General features: G+C 34.1%; 1 protein-coding gene across 3 annotated transcripts in view; it reads left to right on the plus strand.

Annotated features, from left to right (window-relative positions):
* Positions 1-26,720, plus strand: part of FMN2 (formin 2) — a 160,697-nt gene that overhangs the window by 74,464 nt on the left and 59,513 nt on the right. For all 3 annotated transcript variants that reach the window (XM_068676284.1, XM_068676283.1, XM_068676282.1), the window contains exons 10-13: positions 15,158-15,219; positions 24,949-25,040; positions 25,220-25,349; positions 26,295-26,441. In XM_068676284.1, the coding sequence (XP_068532385.1) occupies positions 15,158-15,219; positions 24,949-25,040; positions 25,220-25,349; positions 26,295-26,441 (431 nt within the window). The remainder of the gene's footprint in view (positions 1-15,157; positions 15,220-24,948; positions 25,041-25,219; positions 25,350-26,294; positions 26,442-26,720) is intronic.

A 26,720-nucleotide genomic window follows, 5' to 3' on the forward strand; every position in this document is an offset into this window, starting at 1 on the left:
ACAATTCAAAAATATGTTTATAGAACTAAATACATTTTTCTGTAATGCCAATTGAAATTTTTAACAATATTTGAATCGGCAGAGACTAATTATTGCCACATTGGATAGTTTGGCTAATTAAAAATTTTTGTTGTTGTTAAAAACATATGAATGTAATTTAATAGAAAAGTTTTGTAAGAAATGTAAGAACTGTAACTGCATTGTTTGTCTGTTGTTTCATTTGAAATGCTTTATTTTTTTCTTGGAAGTCTGATTAACTTTGCAGCATTGAACAAAAAGTTTCAGGAAAGTTCTGTTCTACCCAAAGAAAAAAAAATCGGTACTGTTATTTCTTATTTGTGTACTGTGTAGTCAGTCACTTGTGAGAGGGATGACTCTGAAATTCTGAGTAGAAAAGCAATAAAATGCTTGCTGTTCACATCAGTACCATGCAAAAACAGGGAAGAATGGAAATATTTTTACAGAATACAAAATGAAGAAGGAATCTTCTTCAGTGCCATATTTTTATGTATTGCTGAATCAAAGAAATATTTTAACATTATGAACATCTTATTAATTGACTTAAGACCTTACAAAGCAGGAACAAATCTCTTCTTGCAATAGCGCTTTGTAATGCAGCTCTTTAGTCACACATTTTTTCATTGAGTTGAAAGGTTTTGAAGGAAAGGATGCTTGCCACAACATTTAGTGGTGTGTTTTTTAGGCTTAAATATATTTATACATATGCTTTCAGATGTATAAAAAATAAATGCCTCATGTCTACAGAAGTTAGAATCTAATCTTAATCCAAATTAATAAAAATGAAAACAGTAAAACTTGCAAAATGGACCCATACTTTTTTTATCATTAGTTGTATGCATTTTTTTTTCCCTTCTTATCATTCCTTGCTTAAGAAAGAAATTAAAATTGTATACTGTATTAGGCCAAATAAAGATCTGTCTAGCTTAGTACACAATCTCCTGTGTGGATAGCAAGGAAGGAGGAGAAAACAGAGTGGCACTGACTGCATTTCATGTAATTTTATAGATCTCTATCTTATTTTTTTTTTATTTTTATTTTATGCAGTAGTAGTCTTTCTCTAACCAAATTGAAAATTTTGTTGGAAAGACCTTCACACACACTACCTATATTTCTGTTCTTCCCTGTCACCAGTCTACCATCCATAGCTCTCTCTTCTCTTTGCAAAAAACTTGGCTAGCTCTGCAAGTTATTTTCAATATTTATGTGCACTGTGTGCCTATGACACAGTATCATATCTTCTCTTTCAGTCTCCATTTTTCTATATTACTGATGTTTTTCCTTTAACTGTTGCTAATCATTGAGCTTGTGTTTTCAGAAACCTATGAAAAAAGTGGATTTTTTTTTCCAAGGGCTGCTGATTTTTTATCTTTCACTGTTTTTACATTTGGATTCTTTTTTTTTCCATGTACTTTGCTTGTATTGACATTGAAAGAGATCCTTCTGCACATGCTTGCACTTAGCTTTAAACTGCAAACATTATTACCTCACATTCGTTAAACAGTACAGGAACCAGCAAAGATCTTAGTATGACCCCACTGCTACAACTCTCTATTTTGAAAATTCATCATTCATTTTTATAGTTGATTTCTTTTTTCTTTTTTCTTTTTTTTTCTTAATCAGTTTCTATATTTACACTAAGTAAACTTTCCTTTTTATCTCATGACAGCATTTTTTTTTTTTTTTTTTTCCTAAAGCCTTAGGTAAGAAGGAGCCTCTTGCAAATCCAGTATTAATCTGACCACTGCTGTGCTTTGGTTGATTCCACTAGGAGAGTCCCATTCAATTTGTTGCTCATGGGTATCCACTACAAAACAACATGCAACCTTTCTCACTACATTGTGTTTCTCTGTGTTTGAAGAAGCTGTTCTTCCATATAATACGTGGACACTTTCCAGGCACAGAATTCAGACTGACTGGTTTGGAATTTCCAGCATCACCTCTAGAATCCTCTTAAAATCTGCATTTGTATGCTCTGAAATTCATCGGTTTAAGATGGTGCCCGAAACACATCACTTGAGAGATGTAGATCTTGTATTACAACATCTTTGACCTTTTCTGTGGTAGTGAATCCTAACACAAATACTTTGTTTAATCTTTTCTGATTCTCCCTTTGTGCTCTTTTTACAGCCAGATTATCTGTGTGCCCAACTGTTTCCTGTCAGGCTTCCTACATCAGATGTGTTTGAAAGCAATTTTATTACTAGCTTTATGCATTTGGCAAGTTGCTTTTTTGTTCTCGTCCAATTTACATTGAACTTATGACACGTTTTGCTTTTCTATTTTCCTTGGCTGATTTCCACTTCTTGAAAAGTATTGTTTACTTACAGGTGTCTCCCATGCTCTTCTGATTAATCATGTATGTGGTTTTGAGGAGAGAAGACGCTGGGGATATGGAAAGATTAGGAAAAGACTGTGCTTTTGAATTTTTCTGATTATTTTTCTGTTGATTTTGTTTTTAATTTCTCTGAAACTAATGTAATGTTTGCAAGCTTCATTATAACCTGCAAGCTTTTTATCCTTTTAACAGGCTTCCTCATCTTAATTTTAGGGTGTTATTTTTTAAAAAAAAAAATTATTTTTCTCTGCCCTTTAAAGGGGTTGCATGTAAGATTGTTATGGTGTCTTCCACTGTTTTGTAATCCATTCAGAAGTGAATCAAGTGTTGCTTCAACTCTTGGTATTTCTACCTACTTAGAGTAGTAATTGCAATATCCTAAAATCTACACTCTGCACGGATCTCAGATATCTATTTCAGATTAACCCTTCCACTGTTATGTTTTGTATCTTGCATATTATGGCTGTTAGTGTTTAGAAGTCATTATCAAAATGCCTGCTGAATGATTTGTAACAGGGTACTAACTGTGCTCTTTGTATTTCAGCCTAGGCTCCCTGGGTAGGGAGCGTGGCAAACCTGTTTCAGTTCATCACTTTATTTTTACTGATCTTACTTCCTCAAGTGTTCACTGCCACTCTTCTGCAGTAGCTAGTTATGGCACCATGTTCAACCTTTTATTACGCGCCTGGCACTGAAGATCTTCCTTCGGTCTCATGTGGAACATCCATTGCATCCATCGGTTAGCAAAAACGTGCCGATTGCAAACACCAGCAGACAGGCCACTGCACAGCAGCGTACCACAGAGCCGCCCGGGACCTGGCTCTACCCTCACTTATTTTGCACTTCCCTTTTTTTTTGAATTTCCCTGCCGCTGCCCACCTTCCCCCGGAGGCGCGGCGGGCGGCTCCGCGCTCCCAGCAGCAGGTGGCAATAGCGGCCTGCTGCGGGGCTCAGCCCGGCGCATCTCGGCCCCGAGAGCGGGGAGCAGAGGGGATGGTGCAGAGGTAGGGCAGCGGTTAGTTTGCTGGATCCGGCCGTGATGGACAGGGTAGGAAACAGGGCTGGGAAACTAGGGTTGGATGTTAGAAAATCACTTTCTACTGCAAAAACGGTGGAACGTTTAGTGTGAGAGCATACTTTTTTTTGTGTGTGTGCTAGAGCCATTGTGCCAGTGTTCCTGGATGCTCCTGGCTTTTCCTTTCTTTCTCTTCTTTGTCATGTTCTGTCATGATCTCTGGATAATGAAAGATTAAGATTTATTTCCATTGTTCTGCTGTTCCGCAGGAAACCTCCCTATTCGATATATGTTGCATTATATTTCAGTGTAATTTATTTATTTATTTATTTATGAAGCTGCAAATAACTTTAGCTACTTAAACAGATAATATAGCTCAATGGTATTGAACTGAAGCAATATAGAATGCCTTTTCTAGTCTTACAGTCATCAGCAGACTGAATCAAGTAACAATACTGAAATAAATATAGGTAAAAGGTTTTTTCGCTGAGCACTGGAACAGGCTCCCCAGGGCAGTGGTCATGTCACTGAGCCTCCCGGAGTTCAAGAAGCATTTGGACAACACTCTCAGAAACATGGTCTTATTTTGGGTGGCCCTTTGGGGACCCAGGCATTGGACTCGATGATCCTTGTGTGTCCCTTCCAATGTGAGATATTCTATGATTCAAAAAAAACATATATTTTTTCTAGGACATATATATTTTGTTTTTCCACATACCTTTTGATTCTGTTACAATTCTGGTCTGTAATTTTGTTGAGTTTATTAATACCAGGTCTTGAGAAATACTTTGGAGCGTGAAAAAAGATGGAACTTAAACCATAAACATGCATCGTTCTGCCCTCAGTTATCACAGTATTGTGATTTGAGTTAGTAAAGATGTGTCATCTGTCTTCTACCTAGCCAAAAATCTTGTTGCGTTATTTTAATAATCCCACCATACTTAGAGCATTGACTAAATATCACAAGATCATTACATCATTTTGTTAGCATCTGTAGCTCTTTAATACTGTAACTTCAGAATATTCAGTCAAAGACTTAACATGCATTAGTACAATGAAGGCCATGGTATTTATCCAAACTTCAGGCTGGGCAGACATGGAATATACCAGACTACATCTAAACTGGTCTCTGTTGTACAAAAAATAAAATTTTAATTTGATTTGCGGAAGAAATTAAAATCTTTATTTTAGTGAGATACTACCGTATAACAGATGGAAAGGAAAATTTGCTTTTGAAATGAAGCCTCTCAAATGATTTCTTTTTATAATTCTAGAGCAAGAAAAACTGTACTTCAATTTGTGATCACAACCATTGACTATACTGCAATCATGGGTTGATAGGGACTTGCCTGATTTCTGAATCCATGTAAATTTCCATATAATTTTTCTAACTGGTTCTACTACTGCAGATACTTATATCATCGTGCACATCCGGCCAGCTTGAACCGTAAGCAAGGAAAGCTTGTTTCTGCATGTGAATTACTGCATATATTCATGGCTAAATGAATTTCCACTATAATGCATATTGTAAGTCATCAAAGGTAGCAAAGTTCCATGCAGACGAAATGATTTATGTTTGCTGATGTTAGAGAAGAGTAATGGAGAACTTCAGAAGGACCTAGCAAACACACAGCTCAACTCTAAATTTGTATAATTTGAAAGAATATTCTGAGCAGTTAGTCTGGCTACTAAATAAGACAAGTCATGTAATATTGCCTGCTAATTTCTGGCTCAAGCCATTAGTCTGTACAAATATGAACTTTTAACAATATAAATGATCTCGAGTTCCAGCTGAAATTCTGACCCTTCAACCCTTTGCTTTCTTTGAAGTTGCTGATAGTTTTGCTATTGACTTTGGTGAGTCTAGGATTTCATACAAATATTTTAAGTGATGTCAGTGTATCTTGCAAAACAATGTTCAAAAGGTTAATTTCACTTACTTTTAACACTTAAAATATTCTTTACAAAGTGAATTAGTCAGATTAATTTACAGACTTTTTTTTTTGGTCTGAAATTATGGAGCGATCTAGTTTCAAACATCTCTTGTAGGCGTACATAAGAACTGTGCCTCTCAACTTTCTTCTGTATAAGCTAAATAAACAATTCTCCAGAAAGACAGGTTCTTGAGACTTCAGGTTATTCTATTTCCTTTTTTTTTTTTTTTTTTTTGTCATTGTTCCATCAGCTAGACCTCTTGTCTAAGCAAGACCTCTAGTTTTGACTTCTAGTCACTCCTGTAGAGAGACAAATGTTAAATCAGCCATTGATCATGATTATTGACTATGTAATCAAGACGATTCTTTGGGTGAGTTTGAGTCTGCTTAGGAAAGAGCAACTTTCTCATTAACAAAACCATGTGGACTTCACTGATAATTAATATATTTATTTTTTTAATAGCTTTATTTTCAATGATGTTAAAGATATAATTGTCTGCAGAGAACTGAGAGCAGATTTCCATGAAAACTTAAGTTACTCTCTCATACTGCTTTTTGAACCAGTAATTTTGCAGATGTATACGTTAGTTTTAAACTGATTTAGTGTTGACACTTCAGTCATTTAAAACAAGTATTCTAAATTGCTACCTGAACCTCTATTTATTGTGGGTAAAATGAGAGCAGAAAAACTAAGATCCTGAGTGAGCTGCTTTATGTAGAGAAAACCTTTCCTGGACAAATCTATTTCTGGTATCCGCCCATCTAACTTTATCCAACATGCAGAATGCTCTAGAGTATACCCTTGCCTTTGTTATGAGGGATGAATTGTGGTTGCTTTATCTCAAACTAGTGTAGTATCAAAAAATCAAGAGGTTCAATGATGGATTGGAAAAATGATTAAAGACTGGAATGTGCATAAGGAACATGAAAAGACTGGGGACTGTTCAGATGTACTCAGGGTCACAGAGCAAAGTAACACAGTTCAGAGATCCTGCATAAAAAATAAGTTCCTTCTAGTGATTATGATGACAAAGTAAGAAATATATGATTCTTTTTATAGTTTGAATAATTTAAACCTAAATTTATTCTTGACTTTTCACTACTGTAAACCTAGGTTTCATCTTTGCTTATTAGATCTATTGGATGATTATAAGTAAATCTCTTCCTCTGCATCCTGCATTTTGTTTGTCTTGATAATTTAAAATGAGCTCTATGAAACATGAAAAAATAAGTTGATCTTTTTGATTATGGACTGGACTTCTCAGTAAGCCATGGCTTTGTTTACTTTGAGCTACTCGGATGCAAATAGCTAAGGTGGAATTAACCCAAAAGCCAGAAAATTCAAAATAAAATAAATAAATAAATAAATAAAAATTAAAGGTCTAAATTAGCATGTATCCTGAAACGTATGATTTTTTTTTTTGGATTCCGGACAAGTCTTAGTAACTTCTTCCAACTGTATTTAGTAAGAAATGCTACCTCATTCTGCATACATGCTTTGTCAATCACGTTTACCAGCATTAGTATCACAAATAGTCTGTGGAACTCAGTGATGTAATGTCATTGAAATAGGGATCAAAAAGTAGTAGCATATATGTGTTTCTAAAACAAAAGTCAAGTACTAACACCCATGAAGGCCAAGTTTTATTTCATTTGACTCATGAATACAAAACTGTATGTTATCTTTCTGAAGACAGATATACATGTCAAACCTATTGCATATCACCTGCAGCTGATCTGTTTTTGCAGTTTGTTTTTATAATGTACGCACTGTAAATATATACGGTCACATAAGCATCCTAAAGATATATTCCTCAGATATTCTGTTCTAGTAGTCTCCTCCACCAAAATGTTACAGTTGATAGGTGTGACAAGTCTCCATTTGAGAACCTTGAAATGAAACACTTGTGGTACGATATACTACCTTAACCAGAAATTGCAAAAACATAGTACAAGCTGATACTGAAGTAAGCACTAATTAGCATTGTATTTTTATAGCTGTATTTTTTTTTTTTACTGTAGCAGAATTTCTTACATGTAAAATATATCCATATGTCAATGATTGTTTTATATAAAAATTGTGTTCATGAAACACTTTTAAAAGTACGTTTAAGGGACAGGAAGTCAATCTAGAAAACAGTAAAACCTTTAAATATGCATAAAACGTAATTTTTAAAAAAAATATTAAATTGGTCTTACATCATTTGCATTTGTGTGCTGTAGCAAGCCTTAAGTAGAGTTTATAGAGTTATCATGGTAATGCTTTCTAGTTTGAAAAATCTTGACTACCACCAATCTTGTGCTTCAAATTCACTCCCTGAAGACCAGCCCCTGGCAGGTTCTTTGAGACTGTTTGCTCTTCTATGCATTATAGTTTAAAACAAGCATAATCTGGTAAAATGCCAGTCTTTTTCAACCTTCCTGTATCCCACACCCATGTTTTTTTCACCTGCCTAATTTAAACAAAACTTATCTAAACAATTAAGATAAGCATTGAAATGTACTCTCAATAGTCAAATCAGCAAACCTCTCGAAACCAGAACTGAAATACAATCTCTCTAAATTAAACAGTCTACAATGGCAATCATGTTTGTATTTAAACATTTTATTCTGAAAGGATTACAGCATTGGTCTCCATTTTTTTTTTCCTGCCTAGACAAGAAGGCGACATACAGAGTCAAACAAAATATATTTGTTCTCTAAGAACTGAGCTTGCATACTTCTTATAAACAAACTGTATAGGTGTATGAAGTCAGACTTCACATAATCAGTAACTGTCCTTAACATTATAGGCAATTGTTTGAAAGGTATGTAGCTGTTTATATTAACTATGTATGGTTATATATTTTGTTGTATGCCTCTCTATATGTATTTATACGTATGTTAAAAAGAAAAAAAAAAACAAAAAAACAAAAAACAAACAACTCTATTCTTACAAGTATTATTGTTATGTATTTGTAACAACACTATAGAACAATGGAAAATGCTAAGTTCTAAAAAAATGACTAGTATTTATAATAGAAGAAGCAATGTAAAAAGTGATACCAAAGATTACTTCTTCATCATGTCTCCTACTTCTGTTACACCAAATTTTGAAAATATATATGCTTTGTTAATTGATTCTAATTTTATTGCTTCCCAGAGACTTAAGTAAATGCATTGTTCTTGGAGTTATATAAAAATGTTAAATTCTTTAAAAGCAAACCAACCTGAAGCAACAGCTCAGCTTAATCCATGTCTTCTGCTTGAAAATTTAGTATGCTGTTCTGGTTTCTTACACAAGCATTAGATCAAGGTGAATTACTACCACAGAAGAACTGTGTGCTGTTTCTTGCCTCTAATCCATGCTATGTGTGCATGTCATGAAGAACCAACCTACATGTATGTTGTGCTATGTGTACTTACCTTTACATCCTGAGACGGTTGACAGTATTTGCTAATAGATAAGCGTATCACAAAGATACTTAGGGCAAGCAGGTAGGTAATAATATATTTTTTTTAAATGTATGCTATTTCTGTCCAGTGTAGCTGACCATCTATTATCAACATTATTCATTAGTCTACCCCTTATCAAAATTTTTTTCTCTAAGTTGTGCAAATTCAGGTGCTCCTGTTTAAAAATTCTTTTAAATCATTTAATTTCTGAGGATCTTTAAAATATATGTATATATAGCCATAATCCTTGTGTGTTTTGCTGGAGCTCCCATTAGCCCAGGGGCATTTTGTTTTACACTGCATTTTCCTTATTCCATTTTTATTTCAAAGAGACTCATTTAAGAGTTAAATTTCTGCATTAGGACTTCTATATTTCCCTTAATTGATACAAAGAAGAATCCCAAGAGAGCAGTAGTAGTTTGTGGAACTATCACAGACAAAAATATGACTTTGTGCAGTAGGCCTGTGTTAGATGAACAATAAGCTCATATGGAAAAAAAGAAAACAGAAGAAGGTAGCAGTCCTTGAAGCTGTGGTTTTATTATGTAACCAATTCAATGACTGTAATGCAAATTTTTCAATTTAGTTGATTTTATATAATAACATTTAGTTGACTTTTTTAATTTATTTACCTTGATATTGAATCATACCGTCATAATCTTTATGGGTAGAAAAGGAATTCAATGCACTCTGATCTTCTTCTAACTCTCTCTTGGCTCTTTATTAATAAAGTAATTAATTTATTTATTTTGATGAGAACATTGAGGAAGACATATTTAGTGTTTTTGTTTTGCTGCTGCTTCTGAATTTGGCAGCTCACCTGTCAGTCATTCTGAGGAACATGATGGAATTGTCGATGTTGAGGCTTCTGTCTGTCTTGCTAGTATCTGCATACATGGTGTTTTTGCATATTCTTTCAAATATGTGTCAGTGAATGTTTCTATTCCATATTTAATAAGTAGACAAACCATTTATTGTTGGTTCTAGTTGTTTACTTTTATGATTTTTTTTTCCCAGAAACATTTCATATTTTAGAGCAGGCTACATGTACATATGGTTTCGCACGTTTCTTTTCTCGTGTTGTCTCGTTCCATTGCTTAGGTTCTGTCAACGTGTTATTCTTCTACTGATGCTGGTTCTGACTGTTTAAGTTTACTACGTATAGATTATTCTTGGAGCAGCCTTCTTTAATCAAATCGTAAATTGTTCAAAATCATTCCTGGAATGTAGATGGTTTTATTATTAAGGAACAGAATTATCTGAGATGGAAGTTAGGGAAAGGTACCTTGGATATTGTAAGCTCTCAGTGTTTTTCTAGTCTTGTACCTCAGAGTCACACAATGTTGGAACAACTTTGAAGCCCCTAAACTAGTGTCCCACACACTATGGTGATTCTCTGCTGTACAAATAGGAGGTCCAGTGAAGAATACTCTGTCTCTGTAATCTGCAGAAGTGACTCTTGCTGCTGTTTGACAATGGAGATTTGAAGTCTTGGAAATAGTCTTGGTGTTCTCTTGGAGAATGGGAGCAGATGTGAATGCAAAGAGACAAAAATGTGCAGGAGGGAAAAAGGAGTGTCATCTTGGAGTGATACTGATGTTTTTTGGAGTCATGGAAAAGGTAATTGCAGTGGAAAACAGCATGAAAAATGTTGGTGGTTTGTTTGTTTTTCTCCCAGAAGCAAGGATCTGAGTATAGCAGGACTGGTTCGGAATTCCTTGTGCAAAATTTAGGTGTCTTTGCTTTAGCTACTGCTCCTCCATGAGGAGATAAACTGTAATCTGTAATCAGTCAAGTGGAATTTGGAATTGCTCAGTCAGCTTTGGTTGGACAGCAGTGTTTCTGGGAGGCCTCACAAAGAGATCATTCACTTCTGGATAGACTCCTAAGACAGCGAATCTTAGGAGTTTTACTTGGGAAGGCCAGAGAAGTAGACAGTAACTATAAGCTTACTATGAGAAGGGAAGACGAAGAACCAACTTTTGGACTGAGCATCAGTCTTCTGATAGTCACCTATAAGCAAGATTGTGCCTCATGAGAGTTTATGACATAAAATTTGGGTCCAAAATATTGTTAAGTCTTTTTCTTATTCCTGAAATTCTACTTAGTGAATTTTGAGCATTTTAGAAGGAAGAACCCAGACTTGCAAACAGAAAAGAATTTCCAAGTGCTGGCTAGCTGTAGGAAGCACTCTTTTCTCTTACAGCTTATGTACTGTTACTGTTGTTGGATTTAGATTAATAGTCTGTGTAGATATGCTGTGTCTATATTGGCTGTCATGTTTGTTTCAGTGGTAGCTGGTAGTTCACATGCTCCTAGGTGTACACATGATGTTAATGATATGGTTTACAAAACAAACAAAAACAGAGCTGCTTCCATTTATAGCCTCTCAGAGAATATAGTTTGCATTCTACAACTCCCTGTCTTCTCATGTATTTATTCTTCAGGATTGTAGTTGCTGACAGAAGCTTTGATCTCATTGGTGGCTTGGTTACATACTATGTTCCTCTAAAAGCATGTTAGTGGTGATTATTTATTGTTTTATTTTTTAAAAATGTCTGTGTTCCATTTTTTTTTTTCTGTGCATATGGGAGAAGTTCTCTCTGTTCTGAGTTCAGCATGCAGCTGAATGTAGTCATGTTCTTTATAGTAATCTCAATTTTTTTAGTCATATTATCTTCCTGCCAGGTGAACTTTCCTCCATGGTGCCCAGCCAGGTTTGCAAATTAATATTACTAGGAATGCTAAATCTTTATCCTTTTGCATAAATTTTATTAAATTTCCATTTTGAAACTAGTATCTAAGTGAGTTGTTATTGTGCATATGCATATTTTTTTCTCATTCAATTTATGTTGTAGAAGTACAGAATGCAATTAAAATGCTGCCATTCTGCTAAACTTTCTATGTTCTTCTACAGTTGTATAAAAAAGATATAATTTCTGTCCCAAAGATACCAGTTTAAATTTTTGTAGGTTGTGACAAAAACAATGAAAATATCAGGAAAGTTCAAGACAGAAAAAAATATTCCTCTAACTATGTAGAAATCCTTGATTTTGGCTACAAATCTGTTGAAATGTTCTCTTTTACTCCTCTGTCCTTTATAGAGTCAAGAAACCTTTTGTGACTGCTCTTCAACCTCTTTATTTTCTTTTTACTGGGTAGATTTTCTATAAACATCTGTTGACCAGTGCTTGCTTTAATAAATAAATAAATTTGGTTTGTAGTTCTTTTCATTTTTATCTGTGCATATGTCTGTGTATATATGGTTCAAATTGAATAGTATCTCTATGTGTACAACTACACAATTATATATAAATAATTGTTATGTATAATATTGTATAGTATTATATACATTGAGTATTTTTTCTGTATTTGTACTTGAAACTAGTACTGGTTTTATTGACAGTGGTGACAATATGAACACAGGAAAGTAGAAATTGGCAGAACTATTAAATCTTGAATGTAAAAACAGAATGCCTGAATTTGATTTGATTAAAGTTTTTTTCTATGGGAGTAAGAGGCAATAAATATTCTCCACTGCTGCATTATGAATGTAGCTGAAAGACCGGATAATGTGCTGGCTATTAAAGAGTATTTTATAGTAGTCAAGACCAGGGAATGGCAATGTCAACTGCGAAACAAACAAACAAAAAAATCACCTTCTACAAAAGTGATATGGGTGAACATATCCATTGACTGCAAAACTCTTAAACCCTTCTCCAGATGTTTACATCAAAGTGTACTGTAAGTGTAACACAGGTCAGGAGATCTTGAGGGGAAATTAATGTTTGTCTATATTTTTCTTCTTTATTTAGTCGCCATGTGGAATCTTTTGGTAATATATTTAAGTCTGTTTTGTGTAATCATGCTCATTGTGTGGAGGGGACAATGGATATATTTAGCTAGTTAACGTGGCTGCAGAAGAAAACATTGTTTTATCAAATTGTCTGGGTAATGGAATTAAACATACAACAGAAGTGATTTATTTTTATGAACAATCATGTTCTACTTTACAGTGATGCAATATCACCAAGAAACAGAAGTTCATCTCTTGATTTCCAAAGAGGGGAAAAGAAAGTGGTGAATGTTGAAAAATCCTAATGGGATATTTGAGTGCTATATAGATCTTTATATATAAACATTTTTTCCAAGGCGGGGGGGGGGGGGGAGGGACTAGGACGGGGGAAGAGGTTTGAAACAGATATACTAGGATCTAATTTCTCCAAGTTCTTGTCTCAGACTGATTTGTTTTAAGCAGCTCCCTGAAGTATGTACACTCTTCTGCATACCTGTTTTGTTGAAAGTACACAGACCTGGCACCATTGTGTTTGCCAGGCATTCTCTTATCTCGTGCAAGCATTCAAACAAAAGTGTTCTATTGCTCCCCTAAGTAATCCATGGGTGATCTTAACGCTGAGCAAAAGTCAGAACAGGAACTTATGTCATATTTCTTAGTGCAGGAGCAGACAGTCTCTGGAAGGAAGGACGATGGGGGTAGAGCAGGCAGAAGACAGCCAGTAAGTCAAAATAAATAGCTGAAGGGTTGCAAGTGTGTTCATATATAAAAACATTGCGTAAACTTAAGAATGAAAACTGAGTTTCACAATATATCCTGTTTTTAATAGAGCTGTTTGCATACATGCTTTGACACGTGTTTCTTCAAAGTAGTGGTCTCTAACCAATCTAGACCCAGTATTTATTTGCATGCATGTTTTGGTTTCCTGTTCTCAAGGCAAGTATGGCTTGTTTCAAAGCACATGGATTTGCCTACTGCGCAAAAGGGAATATCAAAAACTACATACAGTACCTTGTTGAGAGGGCATCTTTAAGTCTGTTAAATAACTAAGAGCAGATTTTTGCATGCACCCTCTGCCTAAAAACAAAATAAATGTGTTGCTTCCTGGACTGTTATCTGGTACATTGCTGTTATCTTTCAGATTCTCTTATTTTGTGGTAAGGGAAAGATGAGGGAAAATGGGAAATAGATAAGGTTTTGCTTTTTTGTTATTTCTAAAGATTAAAGACTTTTATAATTGTTTTTATTATTATTGTGTCAGTCCTAAAACTTAGCTTCATGTCTTCCTTATAGTGTACCCTGCTTAGTTTGAGATCAACACTACTTTGTTTATAATTTTCTTATACTGTAACTAAAACTATGTCTCAGGCCTGGAAAGGGGGAATGTGATGAGTCCCAGACTCAGAGTGGTATCTCTAAATGGTTTAAAACAATCGGAAACCAATGAACTTGAATTATATTGTCTGTAGTCTTTAGGTATATACACAGAATTTCTCTGTGACAGTTAAAGACACGGATTTATAGGACATAATACCCTTGTGCTATATTGCTCTCAGTGATCATTTTGCAATTCCTAGATGAATCTCACCTAGGGGATTATGGTACTTCCTGTATAAATACAGACACATACATACCACACATCTCATCACAGTAGAGGTAAAAAATAATGAAGGTCAAAATGGAGAAAAATTGGTATAGTGTGATTTTAAAAAAATAAGTATTTTGTTACCATCACATACATTCTAATGCGACATTCTAAATCTCATCTTTTAAAGTCTGGATGAGGAGAATTAGATTTATTTGTCCTGTCAGTGAATTGTCAGTATGCTTATAAAAAAAAAATGCAAAATGAAAACAAAAATTACTATCTTTAGAATAATTCTTGCTTTGTGTTAGATAAGAATAATTCTTCGTTAGTGCACACAAACATTACCTGTGCCTCAGTAAATGTTCCTTATATTAGTGGGGAGTCAGGTTTGTGTTCCTAAAAGTGTGTCCCTAGATTTTATTTCCTTTGGTAAAGGGTAGTTAGATGGAAATCACTCCCTATGCTTGTTGAACCTGCTTTTTGACACTGAAAAAATACTGTATGTGTGTGGCGCCAGAATTGGTTGGGAACAGGAAAGGCATATTTTGTATCTGTACTAAACCTGTCGGCTTAGTGCATAGAAGACTTGACCCTTGTCAGGTGTCTTGAAGTTAACTGGCTGACTTATGGATTAATCAGTTTAAGACTGAAACCAACCAGTGACAGGAATGAGTTCTCTGTGTGTGTGTGTGTGGCTGTGGTGCAGATTTACAAATTTTTATAATGCTTTCAGTCAGACCGTGAAAGTCTGATGTAAAGCTTATCTCTGATCTCTGGCTATGGCCATACTCGTGGGATTGTGTGTGTATGTGTTTGGGGGAAGGGAAATGAATTCTTTAACACTTGACACCTGGCTCTGCCAGGTTTCTAGCCCATAGTCTTAGGCATGGCACTATTCGAGGCATTAATAAAGTTAAAACCCTTAAGCTGTATGACCAATAGGTCATAAAAACTATTGCTGAGTGTTGTGCTCAGGCTTTCTTTCACAGCTGGATTATCATCTTGACAACTAATTCTTTTTTTTTTTTTATAGCTGTTGTGAACTTGGACAATTCTGTGGTTGACCTAGAGACCCTTCAGGCCCTGTATGAGAATGTGAGTAATCAAAGTCCATAAAATAAAGGAATACTGCAGGTCCATATGAAAGTATTTTTGTCTTGCATCAGTAACTGTAAGAAATCTGTAGAATGTCCTATTTTGAAGTGACTATTTTGTCCAAAGCAATTAAGATAATAAGCAGTTGAACTGTATTAATAGTCTTCATGTGTTTTATACAGAGTATATCTATTACTTATAGTATCGTGATTCGATTTCTAAATGAGAAATTAGTTGTGCTCCTTTTTTTTTTTTTTTTTTTTTTACCCTTGTATGTATTTTTGGGTAGGGCAGTCTTTGGTCAATAGGCATCAGACCTTGCACTCCAAGACTTACCCTAGTAACTTCACTAATATAACAATTGTGTTCAATTAAAAACATTTGTTTTAATAAGAACAACCATTTCATTTGTGGAACTGTAGTTTTAATTGTTATTTCAGGGTTTCCTTCAAAATAATTTCAGCTCTTTGAAAGCAAAAGGCTTACTCTAAGTTAATGCAATGAAAAGTAGGAGGCTTCATAAATGACTGGTGCTTATCGTCATAGTATGTTTGACTATTAGATATGCAAAATCAAGGATTCAGAATGTACTCAGGTATGGTCAAAGACTGGCTTTAGCAAGTTAAATACAAAACTCAATGAGGTGGATTTCAGAAGGACATTTCTGTCTTCAGCTGGGGCCAGTGAGCATTACTGCCTTCTTGGAGCACATTGCCTGGAGACATAGAGGTCTGGATAGGTATTTCCAGAAAGAGCAAAGAGGCTCTCTATTTACCCTCCAAAACACAAAGCTGTGTGCATTGGACTTTTTATTTCCATCATGTTATAATTTAATAATAAATTCCTTAATGTGCACCTTTCTGGTTTTGGGGGATTTGGGGGAACTGTTTTTATGGCCTATTTTGGAATGATTTATTAATTTCTGGAATTTCTCATTAATGAAACACTTTAAGGCATGAAAAGAGAGTTAAGCTCTAGTCCTCTCTGAGTGGGGGTGGGGGAGGGGGAAGGGAAGCTTATGATTAACAAGAACTCAGAAGCTCTACAGTTCTTATTTCATCCCTGAAGAATTAGCTCCCCTAGCACTCCTAAGGAAGATAATGACCTAATGGAAACCTGTCTGAACTATACCCCCCCACACCCACCCCCCAATCTTTACACTTTAAACACTTCTCATCCTTATTCTATAGCATTTTTGGACAGTCATGTGTTCTTTCTTTATTTTTATTTTTCCTTCCAATATTTAAAGGGGGCCTACAGGAAAGATGGGGAGGGATTCTCTGTGAGGGACTGTAGTGATAGAACCAAGGGGGGAATGGTTTTAAATTAAAAGAGGGGAGATTTAGATTAGATGTTAGGAAGAAATTTTTTCGTCTGAGGATGGTGAGGCACTGGAACAGGTTGCCCAGAGAAGCTGTGGATGCCCCATCCCTGGAAGTGTTGAAGGCCAGGTTGGATTGGGCTTTGGGCAACCTGCTCTTGTGGGAGGTGAGGCTAGAATTGGGTGATCTTCCAAACCAAAATATTCTATAATTTTGCATTATTTTTAATATGCCTCCTTGCACAGCTATATCCCATTCCACACATTCTTTAGCATGTAAAAAAAAAAAAAAGTAATTTGATATATTACATATGCATGATTGTAAGAGATTGAGTTATTGCAAGTATGGAACAGATACTGCCCTGATGATCAGTTTTTTGCAAAACTTCGCTCCTTTGTGTTGCATTTGACTTTATTAATTTAAAAAGTAGTCCTCTTTTGTTGCTGAATATCATTTGTGCTAACAGGATATTTTTCAATTGCTTTCTTAATCTCATCTGTAATATACTTCTGAATTCTATTATAATGGATTACCTCTAAATTTGCAGTTTGCTGAAATACCAAATGCTATTATGCTGCTTTCGTAATAACTTTTGCTAATTACTGAGAATGTCTGGGAAAAGTTGGCCTAATTGAGGAAAATATATGTAAGTTTGGGGAAGACTCAGAAAGTTTGAATGACTGTATTATAGACTTTTTCTGTGAATAAAAGATGTATCAGCCCAACTTTATCACTATATTTGCTTGGGTGCAAGAAAGCAGGAAAAAAATACATGATTCAATTCATTTGGAGAGACCTTCATCAGAGGAGCTGAATCTTGTTGCTGGGTACTTTGGTAAAACTGACTGAAAAGAAGCCTCTTATTTTGTTGTTGTTTATCTTTGATTACAGATTGAAAATACAAATATATTAATCAGATCTTGGTAGCTTCACTAATTATAAAAATACTGTTCAATTAAAAAAAAAAGTGAGCAATAGGTGATTCAAGAGGCACTAACATGTTTGACTCTTCCCTTAATTCTCAGCCTCATTCTGTGTTGTGGGTGGGGATAAGGTGACTAACTCTGTTATATTGTAGCCATTAACCAAATTTTTAGTTCTTAGAGTTTATTTATTGAGTTGGATTTTTTTTCTGGATATTTAAATACCTTTATACTAGTTCTAAGCCTTTCTATTTGATCTTTATGGAACATATGGCAGCATTTGTTTTATAGTCTTCCATCAGAATGTATTTTTTTTTTCCCTGATTGCATATGTCTGGCATGGTGCTTTCCCTTCTCAAATGTGAATGAAATTTGGGCAGTCTCCAAACCTAAACACGCCCTAATTTCAAAAACCACAGTCCCGAGGGCTCAATTCCTGTTTACTGAGGAATTAAAGTCTTGTTAAACCACAAAGTTACTGTATATATCTTAGTGACTTTTTATAAATGAAGAAACTCACACCCCACCAATGACCCAAGCTCTCAATAATTTAATAGTATTAACTGGTACTGGAGTTAGTGAGAAAGTCTTTGTTACTGCAGTCCTGGATCATACAGTGTTATCGTTCCCACATATGGTTGTGCAGCTTTCTTTATAAAGCTGTTCAGATGTGTTGACAATTAACTATGTATTAAGACAATATTAATAGGAAAGCCTTAGTAGATAAGGCTACATGTGGAACTTTAATGTGTTTTCACAGCTAGCATCTACCAGAATGGCCTTGTGGGCTCAGTTTTTCTCTGCATTTTATTTTATTTTATTTGTATTTTTACTTATATCTTATAAACATGCACTTTAAATTGGTGGTTTCTCTGCTTTATACACAAAGAACTCCAATTTGGAGTCAGTCAACCGTCAGTTAATAATTTACTTTTAATGAGCTGCATTCCATTTTACCCTTTTATCATTACAATATTTTTTTTTCCTGTTTCCATCTATTTTACAAAGATTGGGGATACATTTATCACATGATATTATAAAAAATATTTTCTGCAGATTTTTTTTCAATTTGCTATGGGGGGGAGGGAAAGAGAAATTGTTTCATCCCTACTCCTTAAGATCTTTTTTTTTCCAGGTGCTGTCTATTTAGAGAGGAAGAAGGCAGATAGAACTGAATACAGTTATCAATTCACTGTATGTCTTTAACTATAGTGGTTATAATGACAAATAAAATTATTTGCGGAGAAGTGAATATTCACCTTGAAAACAAGTAGCTTCTTAGCAGACATTTTATCTTAAATACCCCTTCTTGAAATCAGGTTAGGCTTAAAGCCTGCTGTATTTTCACTGTATTGTGAAAATATGTGTATAAGAATTGCTTGAAAACTGTATCAAAGGATTATTTCTGCTTTCTGCATTTGTTCTTCTAAAATTGCCTTACATCACAAATTCAAATATCTATAGTTTTTTAATTCCTCTTTCATTCTGTTCTATCCATATATTTAAAAGACAGCTCAGTGCTTTCAAAAACCTTTAAATGCCTTTTGTAAGAACAAAAGCATCAAGAAGTGTGCAGTGTTTGCCTCTACTTTACCACTAAAATTCAAACCTTCTCCCCAATTATTTCTTGTGATTTTTTTAAACAGACAATTAAAATGCTCCATCTTAACATTTTTCAGCAAGATAATACAAACCTCTTATACAAGATGCAGCTTTGAAAGAATATGATAATTGCTATTAACGAGGATATCTTTGTATATATTTGTTTCATTTACTTTTGACAATGTTCTTTAGACAAGTCACTTCTGAAATGTTACATTCCCAAAAATAAAACCGAACAAAAATAAAATATGAATAATAATAAATGCTTTCAAACTGATCTAAGGTCAGAGGTAAGGTTCTGTTGCAAGGAGAAAAGTACAGGAAATAGAATTATGTTGTAAAGTGGAAGCATGGCCCTTACCACATTTTTGATCCTAAATAAGATTCATAAGACTCTACACTGGCAAAAGTGGGAAAAAAGTTAAAACCTGAAGCAGCATGTTTTTGTGGTCTTTCTATCAGATTTATGGTGCCTGATTTTAGATATAATTAACATAAAATTCTGGTATATTACACTGTTCTGTTCTATTTGTAATATATATATATATATATATATATATATATAAACAAAGGAAATAAAGAGCATTGACATTCAAAGAGGTGTTAATACAATCAGATTAATGAATTTTGTGGGATGTATTGAATGTTCTTTTTTGACACAAATGCTGGAGGGTAATACAAAAGCTTTTTTTTTTTTCATCTATCTGCAAATTTGAGAACAGATAAACATTAGCCATACAAAAATAAGCTAACAAGTAACAATTTTGAGAAATAATTTTCAACAATAGTTGTGCAGAAGACTTGTCATCCTCATTTCTTTTGTCATAATTTAAAGTACCCAGAATTTTTATTTTGTGTTATACTTCGTTTACATTCTTTCTGAAATTTTTTTGAAGTATAATTTTAAAAAAATGTTAGTAGGGAAACTGACTTTTGGAGGATTTTTTTTGGGGGGGGCAGGGAGCGTAAATTGAATAATTGAAGGGTTTTTTAAGTTTAAGTTTAATAAATAAATTTGATCTCCCTAAAAAATCATGTCATTCGCATACCTAGACTCTTGTGAGTCTGACTACATGACTATTAGAACAATGCTGTCTTGCCTGGCATCATTCAGATTTCTAAGATCTGTAGTTTTTATTGATAGACAACAGACTTTTTACTGATTAGAAATGAAATGGAGATCTTTGTTCATTTTTGTGTTTTTTTTTTTTTTTCTTTTTAAGTTTTCATTGGCTATGAATGTCTAGGTGAAGTTAAGAACTCTTTTCTTTACACCTGCTCCCTAACACAAAATATAAAGTAAGCCTTTCTTCTCAACAGCACCAGCAGTGCTCAAAAATGGAAACTTCTGGTGTTGAAAACTAGATTAGGAATTTTGAAAAAAGCCTTAAAAAAAAAAAGTATTCTCTCTGTTAGATAAAGAGAATGTGTAAAATACATATTCATATTATAAGCTAATTACTGAGAAAATTACAGAGTGAGTAAATTAGCTACTTGCACTTATCTAAAATCAAACAAATGAGTTGAATAACAGCCATTATGGCTTTGTCAAGAGAAGATAATGCCAAACCAATCTCATTTCCAACTATTTCCAACTATATTTGTAGTAGTATAGTAGTATTGCAGGCATTGGCATTGAAGACTGTTGGGGGAGAGGGGGGGCTTTGACGCTGTCACAGGGTGTTCTAGAAAAGCCCATGGAAGATTGGGCCAATTGGTCCAATTTGGAAGCCCAATTGGCTCTTCCAAAGGCTGGCTGAAAAGCTTAGAAAAGTGTGTTCTGACAGTAGATCACAGGAATTCCTTATTAAATGAAGCAATACATTGATGGTGGCTCCTGACCTTTCTGGTAAGAGTTTGGAACTATGCAATATTTTTATTTGTTTGCTATATTCATATACAGTATAATGTTTTAAAAATGTTTTCATATTCAACAGCAGCCTAAAATAAGGCTGAAACACTTCTATTTTGAGTATTACACTTTGATTAAAGAAACGTGGGTCAGTAACTAATAGAGCCAAGTAAAACACTGACTTTAAGCTAAAACCATGATTTACTAGTCGAAACCTGAATGTAGTGGAATTGTTCAGAGTAAAACATATGTTTGGCTGAGGACATACTCCTGTCTTTGCAACAGGAGAAATAGTAAATTGCAGCATGGGAGATTTAGATAAGATACTAGGAAAAGTATTCCAGGGATGAGGATAGCAGAGAACACTGGCTGTTGGAGAAGTTTTGGATTCTTTCACCTGCAGCTTAGAAGACAGGGAGGAATAATATCTGTGAGAGATGACAGAAGTTCTGATATTTCTTGGGCAAGGGGGATAGAGTGGATGATACTGTGACAAAGAGGTGATCTTTGAGTTGACCTCAGGAGTTAAAAATATATTGTCCTTATATTTCCTAATTTTAAAATATATCTTGTGATCAATGCAATACTTTAGGAGAATTTATTGTTTTATTTTTTCTTCAGTTTAAGTGGCTATTGTCAAAAATGGAGTAAAGCATCATATCTCACATTTGATTTCAAACCAATATATGTATATGCGTGTATATGTCTATTATTTTTGAATAAAATATAGGAATTTTGTTATAAAAACTATTTGTTTAAATAGCTTTGGAAGTTTACAGGAACTATAAGTTAGCAATGGTATTTAAATTAATATATATTAATATATAAGATATTAATATATATCTTCAGTGATTTATTGAAAGTTACTTAAATGAATGCATAAAACAAAAGTAATTTTTAATACACATACATACACATACACATAGCTTTAGTTTTTCCATTAATCCTACTTTTCTTGCATTTGATTTCCACCTCTTGCTTCTCCCCCCTGTGACTGGGCATGCCTAATTCTTCCTTTTTGTCAGGATTAACAAAATAAGCATTAACATAGTAACAGAAGAATTTTCCTGTGGAATTTGAAGGACAAACATATCATACCCAACTCACTCATTTCAGACTGATTATGATCACCTTTGTTGCACTCATAGCTTTGGAGTCTGTTCAGGCCTGTCAGAAAACTTTGTGGGTCAAAGCTAACTCTGACCATTTAGAGTCCCTTCTACAGAACTGTGTCAGACCTCTAAGAAGGAAGAAAAGTGCTCATTTGTTTAATGCTCTGGCAAAGGATTAGTTGTATTTCCCACAAGTTTTTGGAAGGAAATCTCTCTGTGTCAGGGCTTTGTAACACCGAAATCCTAGAATGCCATTTTTTTTTGAAGATCAATATTTCTAGTAAGTTGTTTTGTTTTGTTTTTGTTTTGTTTTTATCATCAGTTTACCTATTGTTAGAAGATAAACCCTTTAAGGCAATTTTTTTTTGTTATTCTTTAAAGTTGCATGCTGTGAATACAGATACAACATGATACTGTTGACTGTGAGAATGTGCTCTAAGTATAGCTAGAACATTATGGTGTTTCCAACATGAAGGATAGATGCCACTGCTCACAGATTTGGATTCTCTTACTGACCTCAAACAGTCCTCTGCTAACAGGTGACATAGATTTCAGTATGCAGCTACTTCCTTTGATTAAATAGTATCCATGTTGCTTCCCCTGTACTTATAAAATATATGGATGCAATTCTTTGACAGGTAGGAGAAATGAAGTTATGATGGAAGAAAAGAGTGTTGTTATGTATTGGGCCTGGAGCCAAGACTATTCAATCTAGAACTAATGCTTGTTTAAGTCTTATAGAGAGACATCTTTCCTAATCCTCACTCCATGTCCAGATGAGTCTTCTAAAATGTCTGAATCCATTTTTTAGACCTTAGTATCCTAAAAAGCTCCTTCTCCTGAGGATAAAACAAAACTTACTACTGTAATTATATTCCTATATTCTACACCTGCCTCAAAAGAAACAATACCTAGAACAGTGCCTTTGGAGGATGAATCCCCAGGTTTGTCTAAGACTAGCTCTTAAAAATAAGATAGATATGATAGATTGAGGAAGGACTGAACAAGTCAAGGGAAGGTATTATTCTCCTCTCCTCAGCACTGCTGAGCCCAAATTGGGGTGCCGTGTCCTGTTTTGGCCCTCCCCAGTGCAAGTGACACGGACATGGGGCAAGTCTAGTGCAGAGCCACGGTGGTGATGAAAGGCATGAAGGACATGTCATACAAGAAGAGGCTGAGAGAGCTAAGGGTAAGCTTGGAGGAGAGCTCAGGGAGGTGTTACCCAGCATGTCTGAGTAAGGAGTAACGTACAGAGATAGACCAGTAATGCCTAGTGTGGCAATGGGCCTCTTGAAATTTAAATGCTGGAGATTTCATTTAGAAATAAAAATTCCATTTTAATTTTTTTTTTTTATTTTCTGTAAATGTGACACTGGAACAGACTACCTAGAGAGGTTGAGGAGTCTCCATCCTGAGAGAGATCCAAAACCTGACAGAGCAATCTGTTCTGGTTGGTCAAATGGTCTTGTTGTCATTTCCAGACTTACTGGATTGATCAGAGAAACTGAGGCATCTTTCTGTTTCACGTAAGGATTCTCTCCCTTTTAACACGAGATGTTCAACAACCTCAGTAGAACTGTCCAAACCTGACTTTCTAGTTTCAAATTGCTGCTGGAGCCATGGCAGTATGATTTTAGCTAGTTCCCTAATTCTTCTAATAGTGCTAATCATGCAAAATCAGGCAAGACAGGTGCAGCCAATCTTTTGCTTTGGCATTAAGTAGTTAGAACATAATTTTCCACTGTTGTCTATGAGATCTGTGGTGGAGTAAGTTCAAAAACATACGCAGTGTTTTCTTAAAAGAATAAATATAAATAAATATATATATCTATATTTATTTATATCTATGTTTATATTTCCTACTTTTTCTTACATTATTGCACAGATTCATGTTTTGAATCTATTTTGAATCTATTTTGAAAACCACCATGGATGTCAAAAGAAAGGTCAGGAGGAGAAATTTCTTTCCATTTCTGTTCTTTTCCATGATATTTAATTTTCCAGCACTGTAACTGGAAATAAAAAACAATTTCCATGCTCCATGATACAAAAAAAGAAGTGAAGCTCTATTTCTTTTGATTTGAATATTGAAGAGACCACAAAATGTACCACAGAGTTCTCCAAGATACTAGGCAGCTTAATTGTTTTTACTTATTAAGATACAAAATGAAAATAATTTTGCTCCATAGAAATATGCAGTAGTTCTCATGTATTATGGTATATATGATAGCTCCATTATAAATCAGTTAATTGCTGTTATTCCATAGCTTTTTCCAAATGCAAAATAAAGTTTTAATTGCAGTAAGCAATGCAGACATTTTCATTTAGGTGGGTTTGTTTGTTTGTTTTAAGTAGTGGATATTATTTAAATGATTTAATTTAAAAATTATTTATTTAAAAATTATTTATTTAAAAATTATTTATTTAAAAATTATTTATTTAAAAATTATTTATTTAAAAATTATTTATTTAAAAATTATTTATTTAAAAATTATTTATTTAAAAATTATTTATTTAAAAATTATTTATTTAAAAATTATTTATTTAAAAATCAGTTTGCATGCAAATGCAATCCAATAGACTTGGAAAGAAAAACACATCTCAATAAGAAAGCTCTTTGATCCGAGGGTTTTATAAATAGTCAAAGCAAAGGGAGGGGGGACACAGATTGTTCTCAATACATGGTTGAATGAATAAATCTTTTACAGATTATCAGTAATCAATAAAATTGATTGTTCTGTTTTCATTAATGTACTTACACTTAAAATCACTCCATGGACAAAGTAGTTTTACTATAAGCAGATACCAGAAAGGAAAAAAAAAATCCATAAATGAGATTAGTGACAAGAGCATCTGTTTGTGCTTTTTGACTGGGTTTTTAAGTAACACTTCTTAATTACTTTGTTTCTTTATTCCAGAGAGCACAATCGGATGAATTAGAAAAAATAGAAAAGCACAGCAAGGCATCTAAGGAAAAAGAAAATGCGAAGTCTTTGGATAAGCCAGAACAGTAAGAGCGTACTTAAAAAATAATTCTGTTTACTTCAGAAAAAGTTACATGTTGCAGTAGACTAGCTATACATGTTAAAATAGAAAAGAAATCAAAAAGCATAACAAAACAACAAAAAAAGCCCAGCCTCTGAATGTACTGACATCGGCTCTAAACGTTTTCTTTATTTGTTCCTACAGGTTCCTCTATGAACTCTCACTAATTCCCAACTTTTCTGAACGTGTATTTTGCATCCTGTTTCAGTCAACATTTTCAGAAAGCATTTGTTCAATACATCGCAAACTTGAATTGTTACAGAAACAGTGTGAGGTAGGTTGTGCTTCATAAAGAGGTAGAGCTAAATTTTTGATATTTAATCTTAAGTTGTACTCATATTTCAAAAGTTTTTTCTTTATTTACTTTAAGTGCTCATTAAATCTGAAGGATAGCAGTCCTGCAGAATAGAACATTTTATGATTGTACTTCAACATCAAAGCAAATTTTAAGATTAGCTTTTGGTACTGAACTATATCATATTGTTGCCATCAATGCATATCAGCACTGTCTCCTTTTGTCAAAGCAAAATCTTTCTCTATAGTGACTGTGCCATTCCTTTCCAAATGAATACCAGTTCAGTTCATGTTGTGTTTGCTTGTATTTTGGAAGCACAAATAAATTATATTTCCAAGGTCTAAAATGATTTAGAGATAGCAATGTTGACTGTAGCTGGAAGAGATTCTTGTAATTTAGTGGTCCCCTGCAAAAACAAAACCTCCAACAACAAAAACAAACAAAACAATACTACATGGCTTTAACAAGCGGACCTTTATCAGTACTTTAATAACTCAAAACCATTTTAAATTATGTTTACTTGTTTTATCACTTATTCTGTTTGTTTGTTTTAAACTAAATGTTTTAGTTATTTGATACAGGTGTTTTAGGGACTTATTGCAGAACCCTTTCCTGAATAAAAAAATAAAAAAATTCCTGTCAGCACCAGTTAAGAAATTACTATTTAAGTTTTCCCGAATGATCACCTCTCATAATACCATACAGCTTTCCTATATTTTTAATTAGAAATCTTAATTGGAGGTATTTTTTCATTCATTCACAATATGTTGATAAAATTCTACATCTTTGTATTTCACCAGAAGATGTCCTATATTTGAGCCATGATGTAAGTATTTCTAAACAGTGTCCACAAATCTGCTTAAAAACTGTTGCCAGTTATACTGTTAACAGTAAATATTACTGAGTTTCTCTTCTGTTTTGTAGACTCTGAAAAATGGGTCAGGAGTTATGCAGGTCTTGGGTTTGGTTCTTGCCTTTGGAAACTACATGAATGGTGGAAACAGGACAAGAGGACAAGCTGATGGGTTTGGACTAGATATCCTGCCAAAACTGAAAGACGTCAAGAGCAGTGTAAGTTGATTTTAGACTTCCTGTAGGCCTTATAACATTAAACTCTTTCCAAAAATTACTCTTTCTCCGTTTCTAAATAAAAGGTGTGAGACCTAGGCATGTCAAAGGGAACAATTTTGTTACTGTACTTAGCTGACTGCACTCCTAGAATTGAATGTATTTCCATAGACTTTTCCTAGACATTTGGAAATGAACTCTTTTTCTTTTCACTATGAACAAAAATATTTTAAACCTAGTTTCTAATCTGATATGTATTTGACTTCTGGTATACTGTATAGT

The sequence above is a fragment of the Anas acuta genome, chromosome 3 (assembly GCF_963932015.1).
Source record: "Anas acuta chromosome 3, bAnaAcu1.1, whole genome shotgun sequence".
Classification (NCBI taxonomy): Eukaryota; Metazoa; Chordata; class Aves; order Anseriformes; family Anatidae; genus Anas; species Anas acuta.